General features: G+C 34.1%; 1 protein-coding gene across 4 annotated transcripts; it reads right to left on the reverse strand.

The window, feature by feature from the left end:
• Positions 1–206: 206 nt before the first annotated feature.
• LOC147388133 (U-box domain-containing protein 4-like) lies at positions 207–15,566 on the reverse strand. 4 transcript variants are annotated; one of them, XR_015171452.1, is made up of 6 exons: positions 15,318–15,566; positions 11,627–11,907; positions 8,984–9,097; positions 6,829–8,718; positions 4,694–4,814; positions 207–1,659 (listed from the first exon to the last, which is right to left on the reverse strand). XR_015171452.1 is itself a non-coding variant. In XM_086421514.1 (5 exons), exons 2-5 carry the CDS (start codon positions 11,900–11,902, stop codon positions 4,755–4,757), a joined length of 2,340 nt encoding a protein of 779 aa, XP_086277640.1. In that variant the 5' UTR covers positions 11,903–11,907; positions 15,318–15,566; the 3' UTR covers positions 4,392–4,754. The 4 variants fall into 4 exon arrangements, 2 of the variants coding, with proteins under 2 accessions (XP_086277641.1, XP_086277640.1); XR_015171451.1 differs by lacking the exon at positions 207–1,659 and adding an exon at positions 3,814–4,371; XM_086421514.1 differs by lacking the exon at positions 207–1,659 and having other exon boundaries at positions 4,392–4,814.
• Between the last annotated feature and the right edge of the window lie 3,852 nt (positions 15,567–19,418).

Consider the following 19,418-nt stretch of genomic DNA (forward strand, 5'->3'; position numbering starts at 1 on the left):
GTATTTTAACTTCTAAATTAATTTTTTTTTTTTTTGCGAATTGTGTAATGTGTATTTTAATTTCTAATTTTTAATGGTTAAGATTTGTGAGATGTGTATTTTAACTTCTAATTTTTTTATTTTTTTATTTTTATGATGAATTATGTAATGTGTATTTTAATTTCTAATTTCTAATGATTAAGAGTTGGATTTGTGAGATGTGTATTTTTATTTTATTTTTTATGAATTGTGTAATGTGTATTTTAATTTCTAATTTCTAATGGTTAAAAGGTGAACTTGTGAGATGTGTTGGAAATTCTAATTTTACTTACATTGATTAATTTCTAAAAAATAATTTTTTCATTGCACGTGGCATCATGTTATTTCATTTTACTTATATTAATTAATTTTACAACATATTTGATCGATATATTTATTTATAAATTATAGGATGCCTAGGGAAGAGGACATTGGTTGGCAGCATGTTACTGCATTTGAGGGGAATAAAAGGAAAGTAAAATACAATTATTGTGATAAAATAATGAGTAGGGGCATTACACGTCTTAAAGAACATTTGTCTTCTAAGATAGGAGAAGTGACGACTTGTCCAAAATGTCCCAAAGAGACTCGATTGTTGATTAGGAAGCAAATGATAGCAAAATCGAAATTAAAAGTAGTGGAAAAAATAAAAAAAGAAATATCAATGCAAAGATTACATGAAATTTCTGGAGGTGAGATTGAGTTTTATGATAATATACCTATAGACAATTCAGATGACAAGTCACTCGATTCTACTGAAAGAGAAGAAAATGCCCAGATAAGAATGACATGTGATATGAGTCGACAATCTTTACAAGAAGACGATTATCGAAGAAGACATTCAGTATCAGGGATCCCTAATAGTTCTAAAGGTGGCGGTAGAGGACTTGGCACTATATCTAGGACAACGAAGAAAAGTGGAAGATTATTCCGAACTTTCATTGTTAGGGATAGTCATGAATTGCGAAAGGCAGAGAAAGAATTTAAAAATGTCGAACAAGATTTGAGACGGGCAAAAAAAGATATACATGATGTTTCGAACAAAGGATTGTATCCTTACTTGTATAGGTCAAAAGAAACGACACAGAAAAAATTGAAAGGATCATAAAGTGAGAAAAAATTATTAAATAAGGTTGGCCAAGCAATTACAAAGTTTCTTCTCTTAAACTCAGTACCATTTCATACATCCACGAGTCCATATTTTCAAACTATAGTGGATTCTATTGCAAATGCAAATAATGGCATCAGGGGTCTTATATAATACGAGATTAGAGGAAAATATTTGGATATGAAAGTAGACAAGTTAAGAGATTATATTGGATCTCTTAAAAAGAAATGGTCAATATATGGTTGTACCGTGATGTGTGATGGGTGGACATAAAAAAATAGGATGTCCATTATCAACTTCATGGTATATTTTGAAAGAAATATAATATTTTACAAATCAATCAATGCAACTAGAATTACTAAGACATTAGAGTACTTACTTGGATTGATGGAGAAGGTAGTAGATGAAATTGGTGAAAATAATATTATTCAGATTGTGACAGACAATGAAGCATCATATCGGACTGCAGGTTTGGATTTAATGTTAAGGAAATCTCATTGTATTGGACACCTTATGCTGCACATACCATCGACCTAATTTTGGAGGACATGGGAAAATTGCCGTTATTTACTTGTGTTATTTCAAATGGTTGATAAATAACAGGATTCATATATAATAATAATAAACTCGTGAGTTTGATGAGAACATTTACTGAGGGGCGTAAATTGTTACGTCTTGGGATCACACGGTTTGCTACGCAATACATTGTTCTCCAAAGTCTTATTTGACATCAATCGACTTTGAAAACCATGTTTGCATTTGATGAATGGTTGCAAATGGGACTTATAACGGATAAGAAGAAATGAGAATTAGCAAAACATGTTTCAAATTTGATCATGCGTGAATTCTGGGAAAAGGCAGAAGAGGTCTGTAAGGTCATGGAACCTTTGGTTAAATTCTTGAAAATTGTTGACCAAGATAAAAAGCCCACTATGGCTGTAATTTATGAAGACATGGGAAGAGTCAAGCAATCAATAATAGACTTGGTAAGACATCATTAACCGTATATCCAATTGATTGAAAAAATGTGGTCAGATCATCTTAAATCAGATCTTCATATAGTAGGTAATAATTATGTGTTTTTAATATAATTTAAATGTTAATATTTTATTGACATTTTGATATTAAGAAAATTGATATTGCCATTTATTGCAGCATACTATTTAAATCCTCAATTTCAGTATGATAACTTCTTAATGAAATGCAATGAACTTTTTCAAGCAACGAAAAGAATTATCAAAAAGTTGGAACCAGATATGATTAATCAAGGGAAGGTGATAGATCAGATATCGATACATACTATTGTCAAATAATTCAAAGTTATTTTAAAATTTTTGTATTTATAATTTAATTATAGTATATAAACTTTTTTTTTATCGTTTTTGAATCATTCTTTGCATTTTAAATAGATTAAATTGTTTATTAATGCAACGGGGGAATTCGATGATGCTCTAACTAGAAACATGAGTAAAACTTCTTTACCAGGTAACATATAAATTCCATATTTACAATCCTATTGATCTAGATTTCATATTTGAGTAAGATGACGTATTAGACTAGTGGTTAAGAAAGACGGAAGATCTTTTGATGGATGATAATGACTTGTCTTGGTTAGATAAGGAGATTGGTACCCAACCCGACACAAGTACGAGTAGATCTCCATCTCTGAATGATGGTAACGATGATGATGGAGGTGATCAAGAGACACAATATAAAACATGAGATGATAGTGAACCTGATAACGTGATTACGACACAAGATACCGACCATGGTATTAGGCCATTCGAAGAGAGACGCGAGAGATTGACCAGATTGATAGAGTTTCGTAGTGATAATGATGATGATGAAAGTCAGACTCAATATTATGGTGGTGGTGATAGAAGTTATGATCATTATGGATACCCTCAAGAGACGGGTATAAACGAGAATGATGCATCCAACAACTATGGTGTTGAGTTTGGACATGGTGGTTCTTATCATGGTTATTGCCAACCTACTGGTGCATATGGGTACGGACGTTCTTATTCATATCATTGACAAATAAACTCAAACTATGAACAAGGGGAGCATAGTCATATCAACACGAGTGACACCACAAGTGACGCCTTTACTTCTTTTTTCTTCCCTGGAGACTATCGATCTTATCCGTACTACGAGAAACAAGAACAGTACGTTGATTTAAAATTACTTTTATGTGATTGTATTTTGTATATGTGATTTTAACTTATTATCAAATATATCTAATTAATTATTTTCCGATTTACTTTTTTGTTCAAAATATCTTTTGTAGGTGAGTGGGTTATATGCTCTGTCGGATATCAGTGCAAATTTCAACTCATGTCATTGTGACGCTTCGCTTCCATGATTTCTATTTTTACAAGTCTTTCTTAGTTAATGTTTGCCTTAGATTGAATTACCCTAAACTCAAACTGAGTGTTATATTAATATTTAAATTATTTTTGCATGTATGAACCTATTCGTTATCATGTATTTACATTTTATCGAATTGCAATTAGTGCTTTGATTGATATTTTTAATGGTAAGTTTGGCGCTCTTTAAATGTTGTGTTTGGAAAAAAAATTCAATGCAATTATGCAATGAAAATGAAACAGTGTAACAATGTAAATATTTTATTTATTTATTTTGATAGGTATATTATGATTTTTTTTTTTAATTTTATATTTTTTTTGGGTTCATTTTTAATAGGAATCATTTCTGAATTTTTTTCAGAGTTTTTAAAGGGTTAAAACCCATTGTCTCAATATTGAACGAGACGAGATGTTTTGTCCGAGTCAACTCGGTATCAGAGTTGAACGAGACGACGAAATATCGAGTTTAAAAACCATGATTGCAAGACAAGTTTAGGACTTAGTGTCTAATAGAAAGAGCATTTGGGTCAATTGGATCCAAAACAATAAGATAAAAGAAGGTCATATTTGGACAATCCCAACCCCCAAAGATGCCTCTTGGATGTGGAAGATCCCTCAAGCTAGGAGAACTATCCAACATCTCATAATCCACAGAATTGGACATGGGAGAGACTCCCATATATGGCATGACCCAAAGACACCTGAAGGAGTTCTGTTGAACAACCTGCAACAGGAAGCTAACCTCGAGTTAAGACTTCATAGAGAAGTTAAAAGTAAGTGACCTAATCAGGCAAAACACTTGGAATCTTCCGCTGCAGCTTGCCACTAGCTTGGGGAGAATGCAGGACTAGATCAGATCTTTGGACCTTGATGTCACTGAAAAGGACAAGGTTGTCTGGATGTCAGCGCCCAAAGGTTCCTTCACTATGAAATCAACCTATGAGATTATGCATCAGCCTAACACCCAAGTGTCGTCTGGATGCATAAGAATCTGAGTAGACCCCAATCATCTTATCTACAAATCAGATATTTGTTTTCTTCTTTTCTTTCTTTATTCTTTATTCTTTTGTTTTGTTTCATTTTGTTTTGTATTGTTTGTTTTTCATTTTTTGTTCTTTTACAAAAATGCAACACCTCAACGGTATCCATCAATACATAAATGTGTCATTGGAAATTCACAAACCATTTTATAAGTTACCTTTGAATGTTGGCTCACCACCTCTAGTTTCTGAACACTTAGATGGATTGTATGGTCAAGATCACGGCCTTCTAGCGTTACCATGTCGCTGGTTTCTGAAGTAGCTAAGAAGCGCTAGTGCCTGCAAGGGAGTAGGAGTTTCTAAACTTTAGGTCCTAAATAATTATAAAAATAAATAAATAAATAAATTAGGTTGTAAGTACCTAATCTAAGATTTTAGAGCTTGGATTGGCAGATCCTATGAGATTATATAAGAAAAAACAAAAACTCTATATTTTTTTCTCCTTTAGAGAAAGAGAGTAGAAATAGAACAAAAACAAAGATATGTTCTCCATACTGACCAAAAAAATATTCCTCAAAATAAAAGCTTTAAATTCCTTAAGAGGCATATGCCAAAAGAAAATGAGAGCTAAAACGTTTAAGACAACCTCATTGGCCTCCTTAATTTATACTATCTTTGAAAACACTCTATTTCTTCTCCTTCCAAATTCTCCAACAAACTGCTAAGTGGATTAGATTCCTCAACACTCTATAACAGAAAACAAAATTATGCTAAGTTCAGAAAAACCCACAGATAGAATTAGGAAACACTCTCTTTCTTTGAGGATTTTTTTTTTTTTGGGTTTAGGTGGGAGTTAAATGTGTAAGGCTAGAGAGTGAGCGCTTGTGTTCTCTCTGATGAAATTGGTAGGCATCTGGTTCTTTTTTATAAGAGAATCACTACCATTGATATAATAAATTAATTAATTAATTAATATAAAAAATAAAAAATAAAAAACATACACAATCTGCTGGATTGAGTTGTCTTGACTGGTTCAAATTGTTCTTCAGATTCATACTCATTCATTGGATAATTACAATACTCAGAGTGACATTCAAGCCATTGGATCACCTACATCAGGTCCAATGATCCAGATAAGTTCAATCGTTTAAAACCCATGTGATAGCCATGGAGGTCATTTTTTTTATTTAGAAGACCTTCGTTTTCACATTTTTCTTTGGATGGCTCATGGTCCCAAATTTTTTAACCGATCACCAAAATTCAACACATTTGATGTAATGACTTTTTATTTTTATAAGTAAAACAAATTCACGAATAAAAAGCAGTCAACAAGACAAACCAAGAGGTTAGGATCATCTGATAAGTAAAAAAGTGTTGGCATATAGCCCATCCATAAGGCAAACCCACTAATTCAACTGCCCAGCTTAGTGATATAACCAGCATATATACCTTTTCTTTAAGTGAAACTTTCCTTAATTGTTAGTAAGATTTTGAGCCTTACTAAGGATCGTTTTGGTTCAAATGGATTACCACATCAGAAATCCAACACCACAGCAGTTTCATCGAACAACTTAGATTAAAAAAAAAATTCTTTTGACCTAGATCCAAGGTTTCGGAAATGCACGCCTACTGAACTTCCACATAACTCCCAAACTTAAAAATGAAATTCAACAACCAATGATGGGAGCCAAAATTTGTCCTATATGGGTTAGAAGTTTAGGAATAGGCTGATTTTTTGTGAGGATGATTTTTATGGTGAGGAGATCATCCTCACAGAAAATCATCCCAATCTAAATCTTCTAACCCTATCAAAAGTGGTTGAGAATTGTGGACCGTCGATTTTTTACTGTTAATTTGTAGACCACTTTTGATGGGGTTAGAAGTTTCAGATTGGGCTGCTTTTTTGTGAGGATGATCTCCTCACCATACAGATCACCCTCACAAAAAATCAGCCCATTCTGAAACTTTTAACCCATATAGGACATATTTTGGCTCCCATCGTTGGTTGTTGAACACTACCCATATATATAAAAACTTATTATGAATTATTTTTTGGTGTAAGGACATAGATAAATGACTTTTTTATGAATAGATTAATGATATATTATATCTTTCATGATTATTATTTATTTGTTTTTTTTTTTTCATTAAAAATATATTCCTTCCAAGAAGGTTGATAGGATGTTGGCAACCCATAGAACTGAACAAAACCAACCTTAGTTCAGTTTGGTTAGGTTCTATTGGCATTTTGGTTCTGTTCAGGTTCTTATTTAGTGAAACCAACTTATGTGGGTACAGTTCCAATTTGGCCGCAAATCAAACCAAGTTGCACACCTCGTTATAGCCAACATACCTTTTCTTTAGCCCGTGGTGTCCCCGACTGTGAAAGTACCACCAATGGAGGGACAACTCCTTCTAGAAGTACCATACTACAGAATCTATTGTTGTTTGTGCAAAGTTTTAGAAGCACCGCAGCTGCATTTTCCTTCCCCCTCGCTGAACCCAATTCAACAACCTCAACAAGAATGGGAATCCCTCCACCCTGACCAATCGCACTCTGTCCCTCATCTATTGTTGCAAGGTTAGCCAAAACCGCAACCGCTTTATCAACCATTCCAATCGATGGATCCATTAGCTCGATAAGGTATTTTACAGCACCGGCCTGCACGATTTGGATTTTGTTCTCTTGAAACGTAGACAAATTAAACAAAGCCGTTGTTGCATCTTTCCTTCCCCGAGGTGTCCCGTTGCCCAATAACTCTACAAGAGGCCCGATTGCCCCAGACCTCCCAATCCTGACCTTGTTCTCCTCAATTACTGAGAGGCTAAAAAGAGTTGCTGCAGAATTCTCCTTTGCCGCAGCGCTTCCCGTCTCAAGAATGCGAATGAGGGGTTCAATAGCATCAGCGTTGGCAATCGCAGACTTGTTGTTATCGTTGATTGATAAGTTGAGAAGTGATGTGACAGCATTTTCTTGGATCTTTGTGTCTGTCGAGTGAAGCAAACCGACCAACAAACTTATGGCCCCACAGTTTGCAATTACAACCCTATTATCCATGTTGTGCTTGGCGAGTAGGCGGAGTTCAGAAGTGGAAGTTCTTTGTAAATCAATCGAAGTACTTTGCAAGTCCTCGACTAACTTCCGAACTCGGCTTTCAATACCAAAAAGATCCGCCTGCATGTCAATAGCTGAAGAAGAAACTATCCTTGGGACAAATCTCTCAGTTGGGTGGCGCCAGATGGTACGGCTTCTAGACCGTGCTTCAACCAATCGAGATGGAAACTCGGGTTCTCTATGTGGGGTGTCAGAAGCCAAAACGGGAGGCTCTGTAGTCACTTCGCCTGAAGCATCGCTGCTATAATGGGTTAATCCGCTCGACACCTGTGAGATCTCATTCACATCTCCCAGTGTTCCTTTGAGATAATCAATATTGGAAACAGAAGCACTTTGATTATGGCCCTGAAACTGTTCATCAGCCCCTCTAGCATCAGAAATTCCTTCTGCAGCCACTGAGACCGAAAGAGCATAAGAAAGAGACATTTTCTCTTCATGGTTTCCACTAGAAGATAACCTCTTATATGGTGAACATTTAGACGTAGTCGACTCGGGTGACCTTGGAAAATTGGTTATAGTAGGAGAATGGCCAGAATAATGGGTAAGAAGAGCTGAGGTGTGGTTAAAGTTCATAGACTTCAAAGGATCAGGGATCTTCACATTGTTCAACTCACACCAGTTTGCTATTAAAGCTTTGACAGTGAAATTAGGGATTAGATTTGTGTGGACCAGAATTTGATGGGTTTTAGGGCAAATCGAGAGACCAAGATCAAGCCATTTTCTTATGAAAGCCCGCTCATAAGTTTGCCCAGATGCAACTATTACCGGATCGCTCATTAGCTCAAGAGAGAGAGGGCAACAGAAATCATCAGGAATTGGGTCCACGGTGGTGATCTGTGATTCTTTAATTTTAACAAGGAGGTCATGCATATGGGTGACAAGATCAATTATGTGATCAATGTACTTGATTTCTCCATCCTTCTCGTCTTGCTCGGCGTGCAATTTAACCGTTTCAAGGGCCACAACCTCCATTAGAACTTCTAGGTTAGAGGTCAAGCTAAGGGAGTCTGCAATCTTTACCATGCTCTCCAAACTTGGTATGGAATTCTCAATTTGATCTCTTATAGCTTCTTTGATGATGGACGATGTTTGATCGTTTTTGATATATTGAAGTTTCTGTGTACATAGCTGCAGTTGATCATGTAAAAGGGCCTAATGTCAGAAAGGAAAGCTATTTAACAATTCAGCTTACGAAAACTCCGTACATCTTCACGACATTCAATCGGTAGCCATCATATCAAGCCAAATAGTCCAAAATGGTTAGAATCTTCAGAAAAATACGGTTAGTGATGGACGGTTAAAACGAAGATGAAGCATCGAATGAATGGCGGATATAAGTTTTTTCCATGTTAAACAGACTTGAGATAAATACTTGAACAATTTCTTTTTGTACCTCAACAAATGAATTCAAATCTGCAGAGAGAGACTGATGCCAAGAGGCAAGTAGCCGGAAAACATCCAGGCAGGACGCTTGAATCCTTGTTATAAATGATTCAATTTGCATAACCTGGTCATAACGTCAAATGGAGTTAGGAACTCATCTTGAAACAAAAAGAGTGCTATCCGCAGTACATGTACGGTTATTAAAACTTCTCAAATTGCATATCCAATATATCTCAGGAAAAGCAAGAAACCCCATTATATGAAGCAATAATACATAAGCTACTATCACAAGCATCAAAGAACTTTCACGAAAGGAATATAGAATTGTTGAGTGTATATTTTCCTCCACTGCCGGGTGTGTCATACCCCAGTTAAGCACCGTGACCCTCTTATATTCATAGTTCTGCCCTTCTCCAATAGATCAGTCTTTTAAAGTAGTTGGTTGTTAAGATGGTATCAGAGCAATAGATTCGTATAGGTCACGGGTTCAAATTTTTCCATCCTTAGGGGTGAGGGGGAGTGTTGAGTGTATATTTTCCTCCACTCCCGGGTGTGTCATACCCCAGCTAAGCCCCGTGACCCTCTTATATTCATAGTTCTCCCCTTCTCTAACAGATCGGTCTTTTGGAATAGTTGGTTGGTTAACAAGAATCTTACCATAGAATAGGAATGACCAAGGAAATCTATCATGGCTAAGCATAACTTCATATTCTTGGGTAATGTCTTAAAATATGTAAGAGTGGGGTAAGGGGATTCACAGGTGTACAGGGTAAGCCTCACAATCATTATCATGCATTTTTAAGATACATTGAAGAAATTTTAAATAACACGTATCATGGACAAGGTACTACTATCTATACTTTTCAGTATGAGACTGACCCAATCCAGTAAGACTCAATTCATGAGCTCATCCTAGTTGTATCCAAAAATTCCCGTAAAGAAGCGGGAACACATTGAACTCTTTTAACTCTTAAGACTTAAAAGAGTAGGGTTTCAGTTGAGGCCCACCCTCAAATACACAAGGCTCACAACTTTTTAAAAGAATCTCCAGTTTAAAATGATGCTTTGAAAAGAACGCCTCAAAGATAAGTGCATTCTCTGTGGATCACACTTACTATCATAAGATAGATTCACCGACACAAGGGACCTCATAGTTGGAGACAATAAAGCATCTTAGATCAATGAAAGGTATGGGATCGAAATAATACTTACAGTGTCCCACACTCCAACCCTACTAGTGTCATGTAAATCAAAAATACCCCGAGTATAAAAGAGAAAGAAAACAAATACAATGGAAAATAATAATTAGATATCCCAATTAATACAGATGCCCAATGTTATTTGCAATGTCCAAACTACCCATATAGACCCCTCATCAACTAAAGATGATCAAGGTTTGGTCTTGATTGTTCAATCTCTTACTATGCATCTTATAAATTTTAAGGGGTTGTTATTGAATCATATCACCAAAGAGAAAGAAAGAATAAAAGGGAAGGCCTGTCATATAAGATGATATTAAGAAGGGAAATAGGAGCATCTTCCATGCAGTGGGAATAATGTTAGGGGAGTCTTTGAAAACTTCTTTTTTTTATAGGTCTTTGGAAAACTCTAAAATATGGAAAATAAGTCCAATAAAATCTTGAATATATGTGTAAGAGGAAACAACATGACCATTAAAAGTCGAGTTTTTTTTCTTTTTCAAAAGAAGAATGGTTCTTCTTTATTATTTTTTATAATCAAAGATCTTATTAATGGGAGGACAAGGCGTCCTCAAAAGGAAACAAGCAAAGGCCAAGACCCAAAAAGAAAGCAAAAAAAAAAAAAAGCATAAAGAGAAAACAAAACAACTAAATGTGATACTCAATTGCATGATGAGATGCTATGATACTTCACATTATATTTGTAACGTGTTTTTTCTTCTTTTAATTTCCCTAATGGCTGTCCAGCATCAGAAAAATGGAAAATAAAGTTATAAAAAAATAAAATAAAAAAAGGGAACTTAAATGAATTATCATAAGAGAATTACCTGAGATGATAAACCTTCTACTGTTTTGCAATTAATCCATGATTTAAAGTAGTATGAAAATTAATGTTTAACCAAAACTGAATAGCATTTGTGTCTTAGCATGTCCCAACATGTCGGAGCACATTTTATAAAATATAATAAATATAACCCTATGCACTGTAAGAATAGAATGAGCCCAGTTTCATGAAATAAAGCAGTATTGAATTCTATACTGTCATCCAACGAAAAAGATACCGATTAAGATCTTCCAATTAAAGGGCCATCATTTTGGTAGGAGTATCCCCAAATCATTCTCATGATATGATCTTAAGAATTTCATAAGATTTTTTTGGACAAGTGAATCATTATTATTATTTTCATTTTTTATAGGTAAAAGGCCAAAAATATGTATTGTTGTTTCCTTGGATGGGCAATACCATTATTTTATTTTATTTTTGACAGGTAAATTGCAAAAATCGCATATTATTGACTTGTCAAAAAGCTTTCATTTTTTCTATTAAAAAAATGAATTCAAAAATCTTTTCATGTGACATAATTTATAAAAAAACATAATTCCAGCAAATAAAACACTTACATGTCATTTAAAGATGATAAAACATCACTGCAAATGTAAATTGTGTAACATACAAAATAAAATTTACTCGTGATCGGATGCCAGCCTTCAATAAGCTTCCTGGCTTCACTAAAAAGCCTGTCCAGTTCTTCGAGTTCTTTGTTAAGCTGTTCATTTGGAGCTAACTGTGACTCAAAAACTGCTTCAAGTATCAGCCTCAATAGCTTTAATATCTCATCTATCTTTTCACAATACTTCTGAACTGGTTCAAATTTTATGTCATTGCAAGAAGATAGCTGGTTGAACCAAGAGAGATTGTCGAGGAAAGCCTTTAACAATGATATCTCCATTAAACCTGTTTAAAGAACAGAGTGATAAAAGGGTTCCCTCAATAATGGAAAAGTAAATCATCACTAATCGTCTTTAATCGCTATTGGCCCAGATACTACAAAATGAACGTATATGGCTTAATGTCAATCGAAGTAATTGATTTGTTAAGCAGAAATCACAAGAGGTAAGTGTAAATGGCTTAATGAGTAATCAATTGGTGTTTAAACGGATTGGACAATCCACAAGTTTCCCATCGAAATGCTCTTCATAGGGCAACTAGGTAAGATATAGCTCAACTACATGCCTTTTGAAGACCCATGGCCAACCTATTTAAACGGCTGACATTCCATTGATAAGTTGTTGATCAGTTCGTACTTTGCAAACCCCATAGGTGGACTCTCCAAGGAGCAATTTTTGTGTAATTCCTACTTTTTAATTTCGAGTTATTAATGTGCTATGTTAGTTTTCTATTTTTAACTTTCAATTTTGGAGACCCCTCCATGTGCCATCAATTGTGGGACATAGTTATCCTGCATCAATTTTCCATAAAGTAAATAAAAAAGTTCAAACCTAATACGTTTTAATAGTGTTTCTATTTCCTTGAAATCATTTGGGTTTTCGAGCTCCAACGGTTCAGATAGATTTGATTTGCTTGCATGCATGCAAAGGTTCCTTCTAGTGCCATGTGATTAAAGTTTCAGCAAAGCCTTCTATCCACATAGGAAATTGTTCATCACATATTTTTTGACCGAGGATGACCATTTCACCACAAGTGACATTCTCACCGCAGATTGATGGGGACATCAAATCTTGAAGAGTATATTTTAGTTCTTATTTAGATGTTTGTTTTAGGATTTTTATTTTATGTTTTTAGGGCTTATTTTCTTGTTTTATTAGCCCATGGTCTTAATATAATATTTATGGTCAATTTAGTATCTTTACTTTGTCTTTTATTTAAGTTTATTACGGTTTGAAAATTAGGAGAGAGAAAGTTACGAAAATTAGGTATTTTAGTTTTATTAGGACTCTTGGTTGATTTTTTTATTTATAGATTGTATTAGGGTTTATTTATAGAGAATAGATGGAATAAACAAGAAGTTTTTATTTTCTTTGAATGTTGGTGTATTAAACATGGTTGTTATCATAAAAATCATTGGGAGTGATTCTAAGTTAAATATCATTTTTTTATTTATTTAATTTTCTTCTTATCCCCTATCTCTTCTTCAATCCATCTTTTTCTATTTTTTTTATTTATTATTATTTGAGAGAGATCAAGAAACCTTTAATCCTTTCAAGAACCCAACCCATAAATTTTGTTTTTTTTATTTTTTTCAAGAAATCTTGAATCTTGGATTTTGAAAACTCTTTTCTTGATCCTTGATTCTTGATTCGTGATTCTTGATCATTGATTCTTGAAACCTACAAACCTTTAAACTTTTTCTCTATCCTACAATAAGTGAAATAAAATTTTCATCTTACCTTTTGGATTTACTCTATCCTTACCCAATCCCCAATCAATGTTGAAAAATAAAAAATCGCATCCTATTATAAATTTGACAAATATAGTACATTTACATAAATATCTACTCTAAAGCACCATCCTAACAATAGCAACATGTGTCAGAAGCCCATGCAGCCCATTTGTTTGGTGCCCATTCGTATAACAAGCTGATAGCACATAAAGTTCACAAGTCTAGAGGCCAAGAGAGCCATACACTTAAATGCCTAGAGGCCTATTTATTCAACTACTCAACAAAGATCCATAAGGTCCACAAGTGAAGATGACGACTCTTAGATCCAAATGACCTAAGATCCAAAGTCCTATAAGGTTTAAATGCATAAAGGCACATGAGGCCTCCTTACTTAGGTATGGTAATCCACACACCTTGAAGAGGTAGGTATGGCCCATCTATCTAGAAGTCTTAAGATCCACATGACTTGAGGGCCATAAGTATTTAAGATCCAAGTCTGAGACTTATAAGACTCATTTCTAGTAAGACTTTTAAGCCTACTAAGAGGTCTGGTTCCATTAAAGCTTGTCTTAAAACCCAGAGACTCTGCCAGTGCTTTAAGCCCATCGAAGATAGGATAAAGCCTTTAAGGAGTACTTTCCTTGCAAATTTACCTTATATTTCCATTTGGTAATCTAATAATTGGTTCTGTCTATTACAAAAGATAATAGCTGAACTTTATCAGTCTCATTTGCTGGTCGCTCAAAATCTTATGTAGCAGAGATAATCTAAAATTTAGAATTCATAAGAGACCAATCTAAGTCTACTTGGAACCTGCATTAATGACACAAAACAGACGGAAGAGATAATAACTTAATATAGAAAACTACTATTTATGTTAGATAATAACAAGGTTATAACTGGGTGATTATGTTAGAATAATGCTGGAGTGACCTCAATTCACACTTTACTGATGTGGAGGTGCACACACAACCATAGATGCTTTTCACTCATGTAACTCGATGAAAAGCAAATATGGTTCCATACACACCTCCACATCAGCAAAGTGTGAATTGAGGTCACTCAAGCACGACTCATTATATTATAAATAAGAAATGTAATGCGCTACATAGTGGGCTGTAACATAAACTTAGAGATGAGAACATGATAAATGCAATATCACTTTTTTTTTTCCTCTTACTCCATTTCAGACAAGTATAAACACATCAAAGATTAGTATCATCATTTTGTGTCTGAAAGAAAAGATATTCTTATAGTTTACTAAGAAAAATCTCTCACATTTTTAATCGAGACAGGCGTAACATTTGAATGGTGTGATTAACGCTTCCAATATACATGATAAAAATATATAAACATAGAACAAAATCCTAACATCACTTCATGCACGCAGATAAAAAATTAATCCACACCCAGATATCAAACATGCATTGAATAGCTTGATCGGTGATTATCGATAATGAAACTGGAACGAGAAATTAGTCAAAATCAGCCCCTCACACATACATGATAATATATATATATATATATATATATATATGGAATAAAAATTCAAGCATCATGAAAATAAAATTAATCCACCCAAACAGGCATTAATATTTGAATGGAGTGATTAAACTGGAATGGAAAATCAGTCAAAATCGACCCCTCACTTAATCATGATAAATATATAAAAACAGAATAAGAATCCAAACATCTTGTAACACATGAAGATTAAAATTAATCTACCCTACCAAAACAGCATAAACATTTGAATGAAGTGATTAGCAATTATCCATGATTAAACTGGAATGGGAAATTACTCAAAATCAACCTCATGATATAACACATACAGATAAAAATTAATCGACCAAAAGCATCAAAGCAGCATTAACATTTTCAATGGAGTGATGACTGATAATTAAACAGGAATGGAAAATTAATCAGACCAAAAAAGAGAACAAACATAAATGGTACAAAAATTTACCTTTTTATAAACAGAAACAAGAACCAATCCTCCTCATATTTTTGCTCCAAATCTCTCTGCCTCTACTAACCCTTGAACCGATCGGGAAAATTGCACCTTTTGAACCGCAAAGTCGAAAACAAGATTTGGGTTTTCGATATTTTCAAAAAAATTGAGCCAATTTCGAAGAGAATCGAAATTCGAAACGACTAAAAATACAAGAGAAATGGGTCAAAAGACTCAAAACTCTCGACTTCTTCAAACAAGTTAGAAAAGACAATAAAAATTAAAAAATGGGTCACCTTCATGTTTTGGTGAATAGTTGAAATACCCGCCTATGCTTTTCAAATTGATGACATGCTCCCTTGACCTAAGTCTTATTAAAATGACCTAAATGCCGTCATCTTCAACGTCTAGACGAAAACACTTGATTATTCTTCGAAAAGTATGTGATTTTCAATTTCTAATTATATTTCAACTTAAAAAACACACAAATTCTGCCCCGAGATTTAATCATCTTTTACTTCTCCAATAGTCATATGGCATCTCTCAATGCATTGCCTCCATTTGTGGGTTGCTTGAGAGATGGCCCCTGTTTGATTATGGCTTATGCCCTTTAATCGAAAATTTTACAGTCTCTTACCCTTTGTTACTCGTTGGGGAGATTTGGAAAGAAAGAAATGCTTGAATATTCACAGGCAAGGAAAGTTTATTTCAAAAGATTTTATTTTCAATCTTTCGACTTCTCTTTCTTTTGAACAAAAAAATTTTAGGAGTTAAAAGGGATTTTCTTTGAAGACTTCTTTGAAAAATGGGATTTATTTTTTTATCGATAAACATATTTTTATAGAGTTCAATAATTTGGTGTTGGCAGAAAATGAACCAAGTCTTTGATAGCATAACCCAAAGTATTTACTCACTAAGTTAGTTGGCACTTGGAGATTGGGTTATTAATATTTTCATGTAATTATCTTTGTGTTAGGCTTGGGTGTGTTTAGTTTTCTATTTTTCTTTCTTTGTGTGTTTGTTTGGTCATCTCAACCATGCCCTCTTTTTAATAAAAGATCTTCATTTATCAAAAAAAAATTCATATTTTGTGTTTAAGATTTGAAAGTTGCGGGTATTTCAATTATTTTATTATTAATCTTTTAGAGTAAACCAAGGTCAAGGACCATGCCATCATTTTAGAAACATAGTGGGTATCTCATATATTCAGCTAAAGGTCGATGGGCATGTCTAAATCACCCATTTTCAAAGGTACCAATACTTGACCGTTCATGCAACTAGATTGAAGACTAGCATTTTAGTAAGAGATACTTTTGCCCATTTTAAAAGGATATTGAAATAACGTAAATAATGGATGTTGTATTCAAGGTAAGAAATAGTCCAAACCCAAATTTTTTTCACAAATCCTGTCATCATCAACCACCCTCATTTGAAAAAAGAAGTAAAAAGATTTTAAAAATAATTAATCTCATATTCTTTTGATCTTAGATCAGGGCCCCTCTTACACATGCCCCCCTTGCATGGCATGGGCTAGAACCATAAATTTTTCCCTTTGGGATACACAATGTACATCCCCATAAATATATGCAGTTCTCTGTCCCGAGGAAAAGAATCTATTCTTCTAACACATGCCACGTCAGGGGGCATATGAGGGGGGGGGGGGGGGGGGGATCATTGTTTAAGGTAATATATTGTGATCCATGTATTTAGGTTGTTAATTATTAACACATCAAATTTTAAGTATTTTTATAGGTAATTTGGACTTTTTAATATCTTTTATGTATGATTATTGTATTCTCTTTCCTTTACTTTTGAATCATTCAATGTTTTCTGTTATTTATATTTTATATATGAAAGTCATAACGAATCTATTAGCTGAACATAAAAGAGAAAATAAGGGCTTATATTGCTTTGTGAGCCATAAAATAAAAGTGATATTTAATGTTGAAGAAGTTTGAAGAATTGGTCCCTCTTACACAACTACGGCTATTATATTTCTCTTTCTAAAGACATGCAAATGACTATCATGCCCTTGGGCTACGATACAGTAAAATAGATAGAAAGTTATTTAACTCTTAACCCTCCCTCAAGTTGTGCCCCCCAAAAAAAATAATAATAATAATAATAAAAATCCATGATGCCAAGCCTTTGGTGAATAGATCACCAAGTTGGCCATGGCTTGGGACAAATAGAACACAAATGAACTTCAAGCAACTTGTCCACATACAATGTGTTTATCAATTTCTAAATGCTTAGTGCGAGCATGAAAAATCGGATTGAAGGCAATATATGTGGCACTAACATTGTCACAATAAAAAACTAAAGGAAAGCGAGAAGAGTTACCTTCAACATGGAAAAGATGTTAAATTAAAGTTAATTCAACAACAATGTCAAGCATTTTATTCAATTTCTACACTAGACGTGGAGATCGTTGGTTGTTACTTGAAAAATCATGAAATGAGATTAAAACTCAGACTACAACTTGGGTGGGCCAAACCTGAACCCAATGGGTTCAACCCGACCTTGAGTCAGGATTGAGCATAATTAGGTAGGGTTTGGATAAAAAAGAAATTTGACCAAATGAAATCGGGTTGGGTTTTGGCATAGTCATCAGATTGTCCGATCCCAAACTCTGCCCGATTTGTCCTTACCCAAATTTAATATGGTTATAATTTAAAAATATTTTTATACATCTTTGTTTCTTTCTCATTCACAATTCAAATTTTAGTTAATTATCATCATCTTTTTAAGACAAATAATTGTAAATTTATATTTTTTACCGTACTATTTATCTTTTTATAAGCCATTATTATTATTAAATTATCTAGGATTAATGAGAAATGAATGAACTTGGCCTACCTGACCAATCCGACTTGGGTTGGGCTTGGGTTGAGCATTTTATACCAAAGGTCGAGTTGGGCACAGGCTTGAGTTAGTATTTGTCAATTGTAGTTCGGACACGGGTTGATCCCCAACCCCATCCAAGTTATGGTCCTAATTAAGACTAATAAAAATGCACGAACTAGATAAAGAGTGCCTATCATAAGAGCAACCAACCCAATCAACCTAAAATGTACATATTAATAGAATAATTGGAAGATGAGGAGAAGCGAAGGCTACGTCCTAAAAATCTCTAAAGGTATTATAAGATTCATTTAACAGCAACATGAGGAGCAAAAGTGGAAGCATAGATGGATTGTCAAGCTTAATCGATTGCGTACGTAATGTTTGGACGAGTCATTGTAAAATATTTGAGGGCGCCAACTATACTCCGATACTCATGAATATCAAGAATCGATTTTCCCTCGTAAGATGATAATTTGGAGGCAAAAGTGACAGAGGCTTAAGGCCTGTGTGGATTGACTTTTCTAAGTACTTATGACTCTTATGAGGAGTTAGAAGCACTTTAAGGGTGTTTGGATAAATGGCTCCTGGAGAGAACTACTTTACTTTGAAGTCATTTTGGTGATTTTTCACACAAAGTACCGATGGTGCTACTTCTCTAAACTACTCTTGCGCGGAGCCACAAAACACCGTCAAAATGACGTGATTGGGACAAGTATGTCCCTCATAAATTTCAAAAATTACAAGCATACCCTTGAAAAGGCAATTGGAATAATATTATATTACCATCCATTGATGTCGTGGTAGCCTTTTCGTTTAGCATTTGGGACAAGTATCCCCTTCATAAATTTTGAAGATTACAAGCATATCCTAACAATGCAATTACAATAATATTATATTATTATTCATTGATGTGGTGGTAGCCTTTTGGTATAGTATTTGGGACAAATATACCCCTCATAAATTTTGAAAATTACTAGCATACCCTCAAAAATGAAATTAAATAATATTATATTACTATCTATTGATATGGTGATAGCCTTTTAGTGTAGCATTTGGATTTGGATTTTTAGCTCCCCCAACTGTTCACTCAATGATTTATCCATGAGGGTTCCAACCATGGTTGAAAGTTTCTTCTTAAAAGATTGATGTGAATAATTACAAACAAATTTACTATCCATTGATGTGGTGAAAGCTTTTTCATATTTTTAGTAATTGTATATATTTGCTCACAATATCTTCCATTTGTTTATAATTGTTAATTGTTTTTAT

Source organism: Akebia trifoliata, chromosome 13 (genome assembly GCF_017979445.1).
Source record: "Akebia trifoliata isolate Shusen 1 chromosome 13, ASM1797944v1, whole genome shotgun sequence".
Taxonomy (NCBI): Eukaryota; Viridiplantae; Streptophyta; class Magnoliopsida; order Ranunculales; family Lardizabalaceae; genus Akebia; species Akebia trifoliata.

Coding starts and splice junctions, on each gene's coding strand:
- LOC147388133 (XM_086421514.1), bottom strand. CDS start 11,902: ATGGAGATATCATTGTTAAAGGCTTTCCTCGACAATCTCTCTTGGTTC. Junction 8,719..8,983: donor ATTTGAATTCATTTGTTGAG/GTACAAAAAGAA, acceptor GATCAACTGCAG/CTATGTACACAGAAACTTCA. Junction 4,815..6,828: donor CACCACGGGCTAAAGAAAAG/GTATGTTGGCTA, acceptor ACTCCCTTGCAG/GCACTAGCGCTTCTTAGCTA.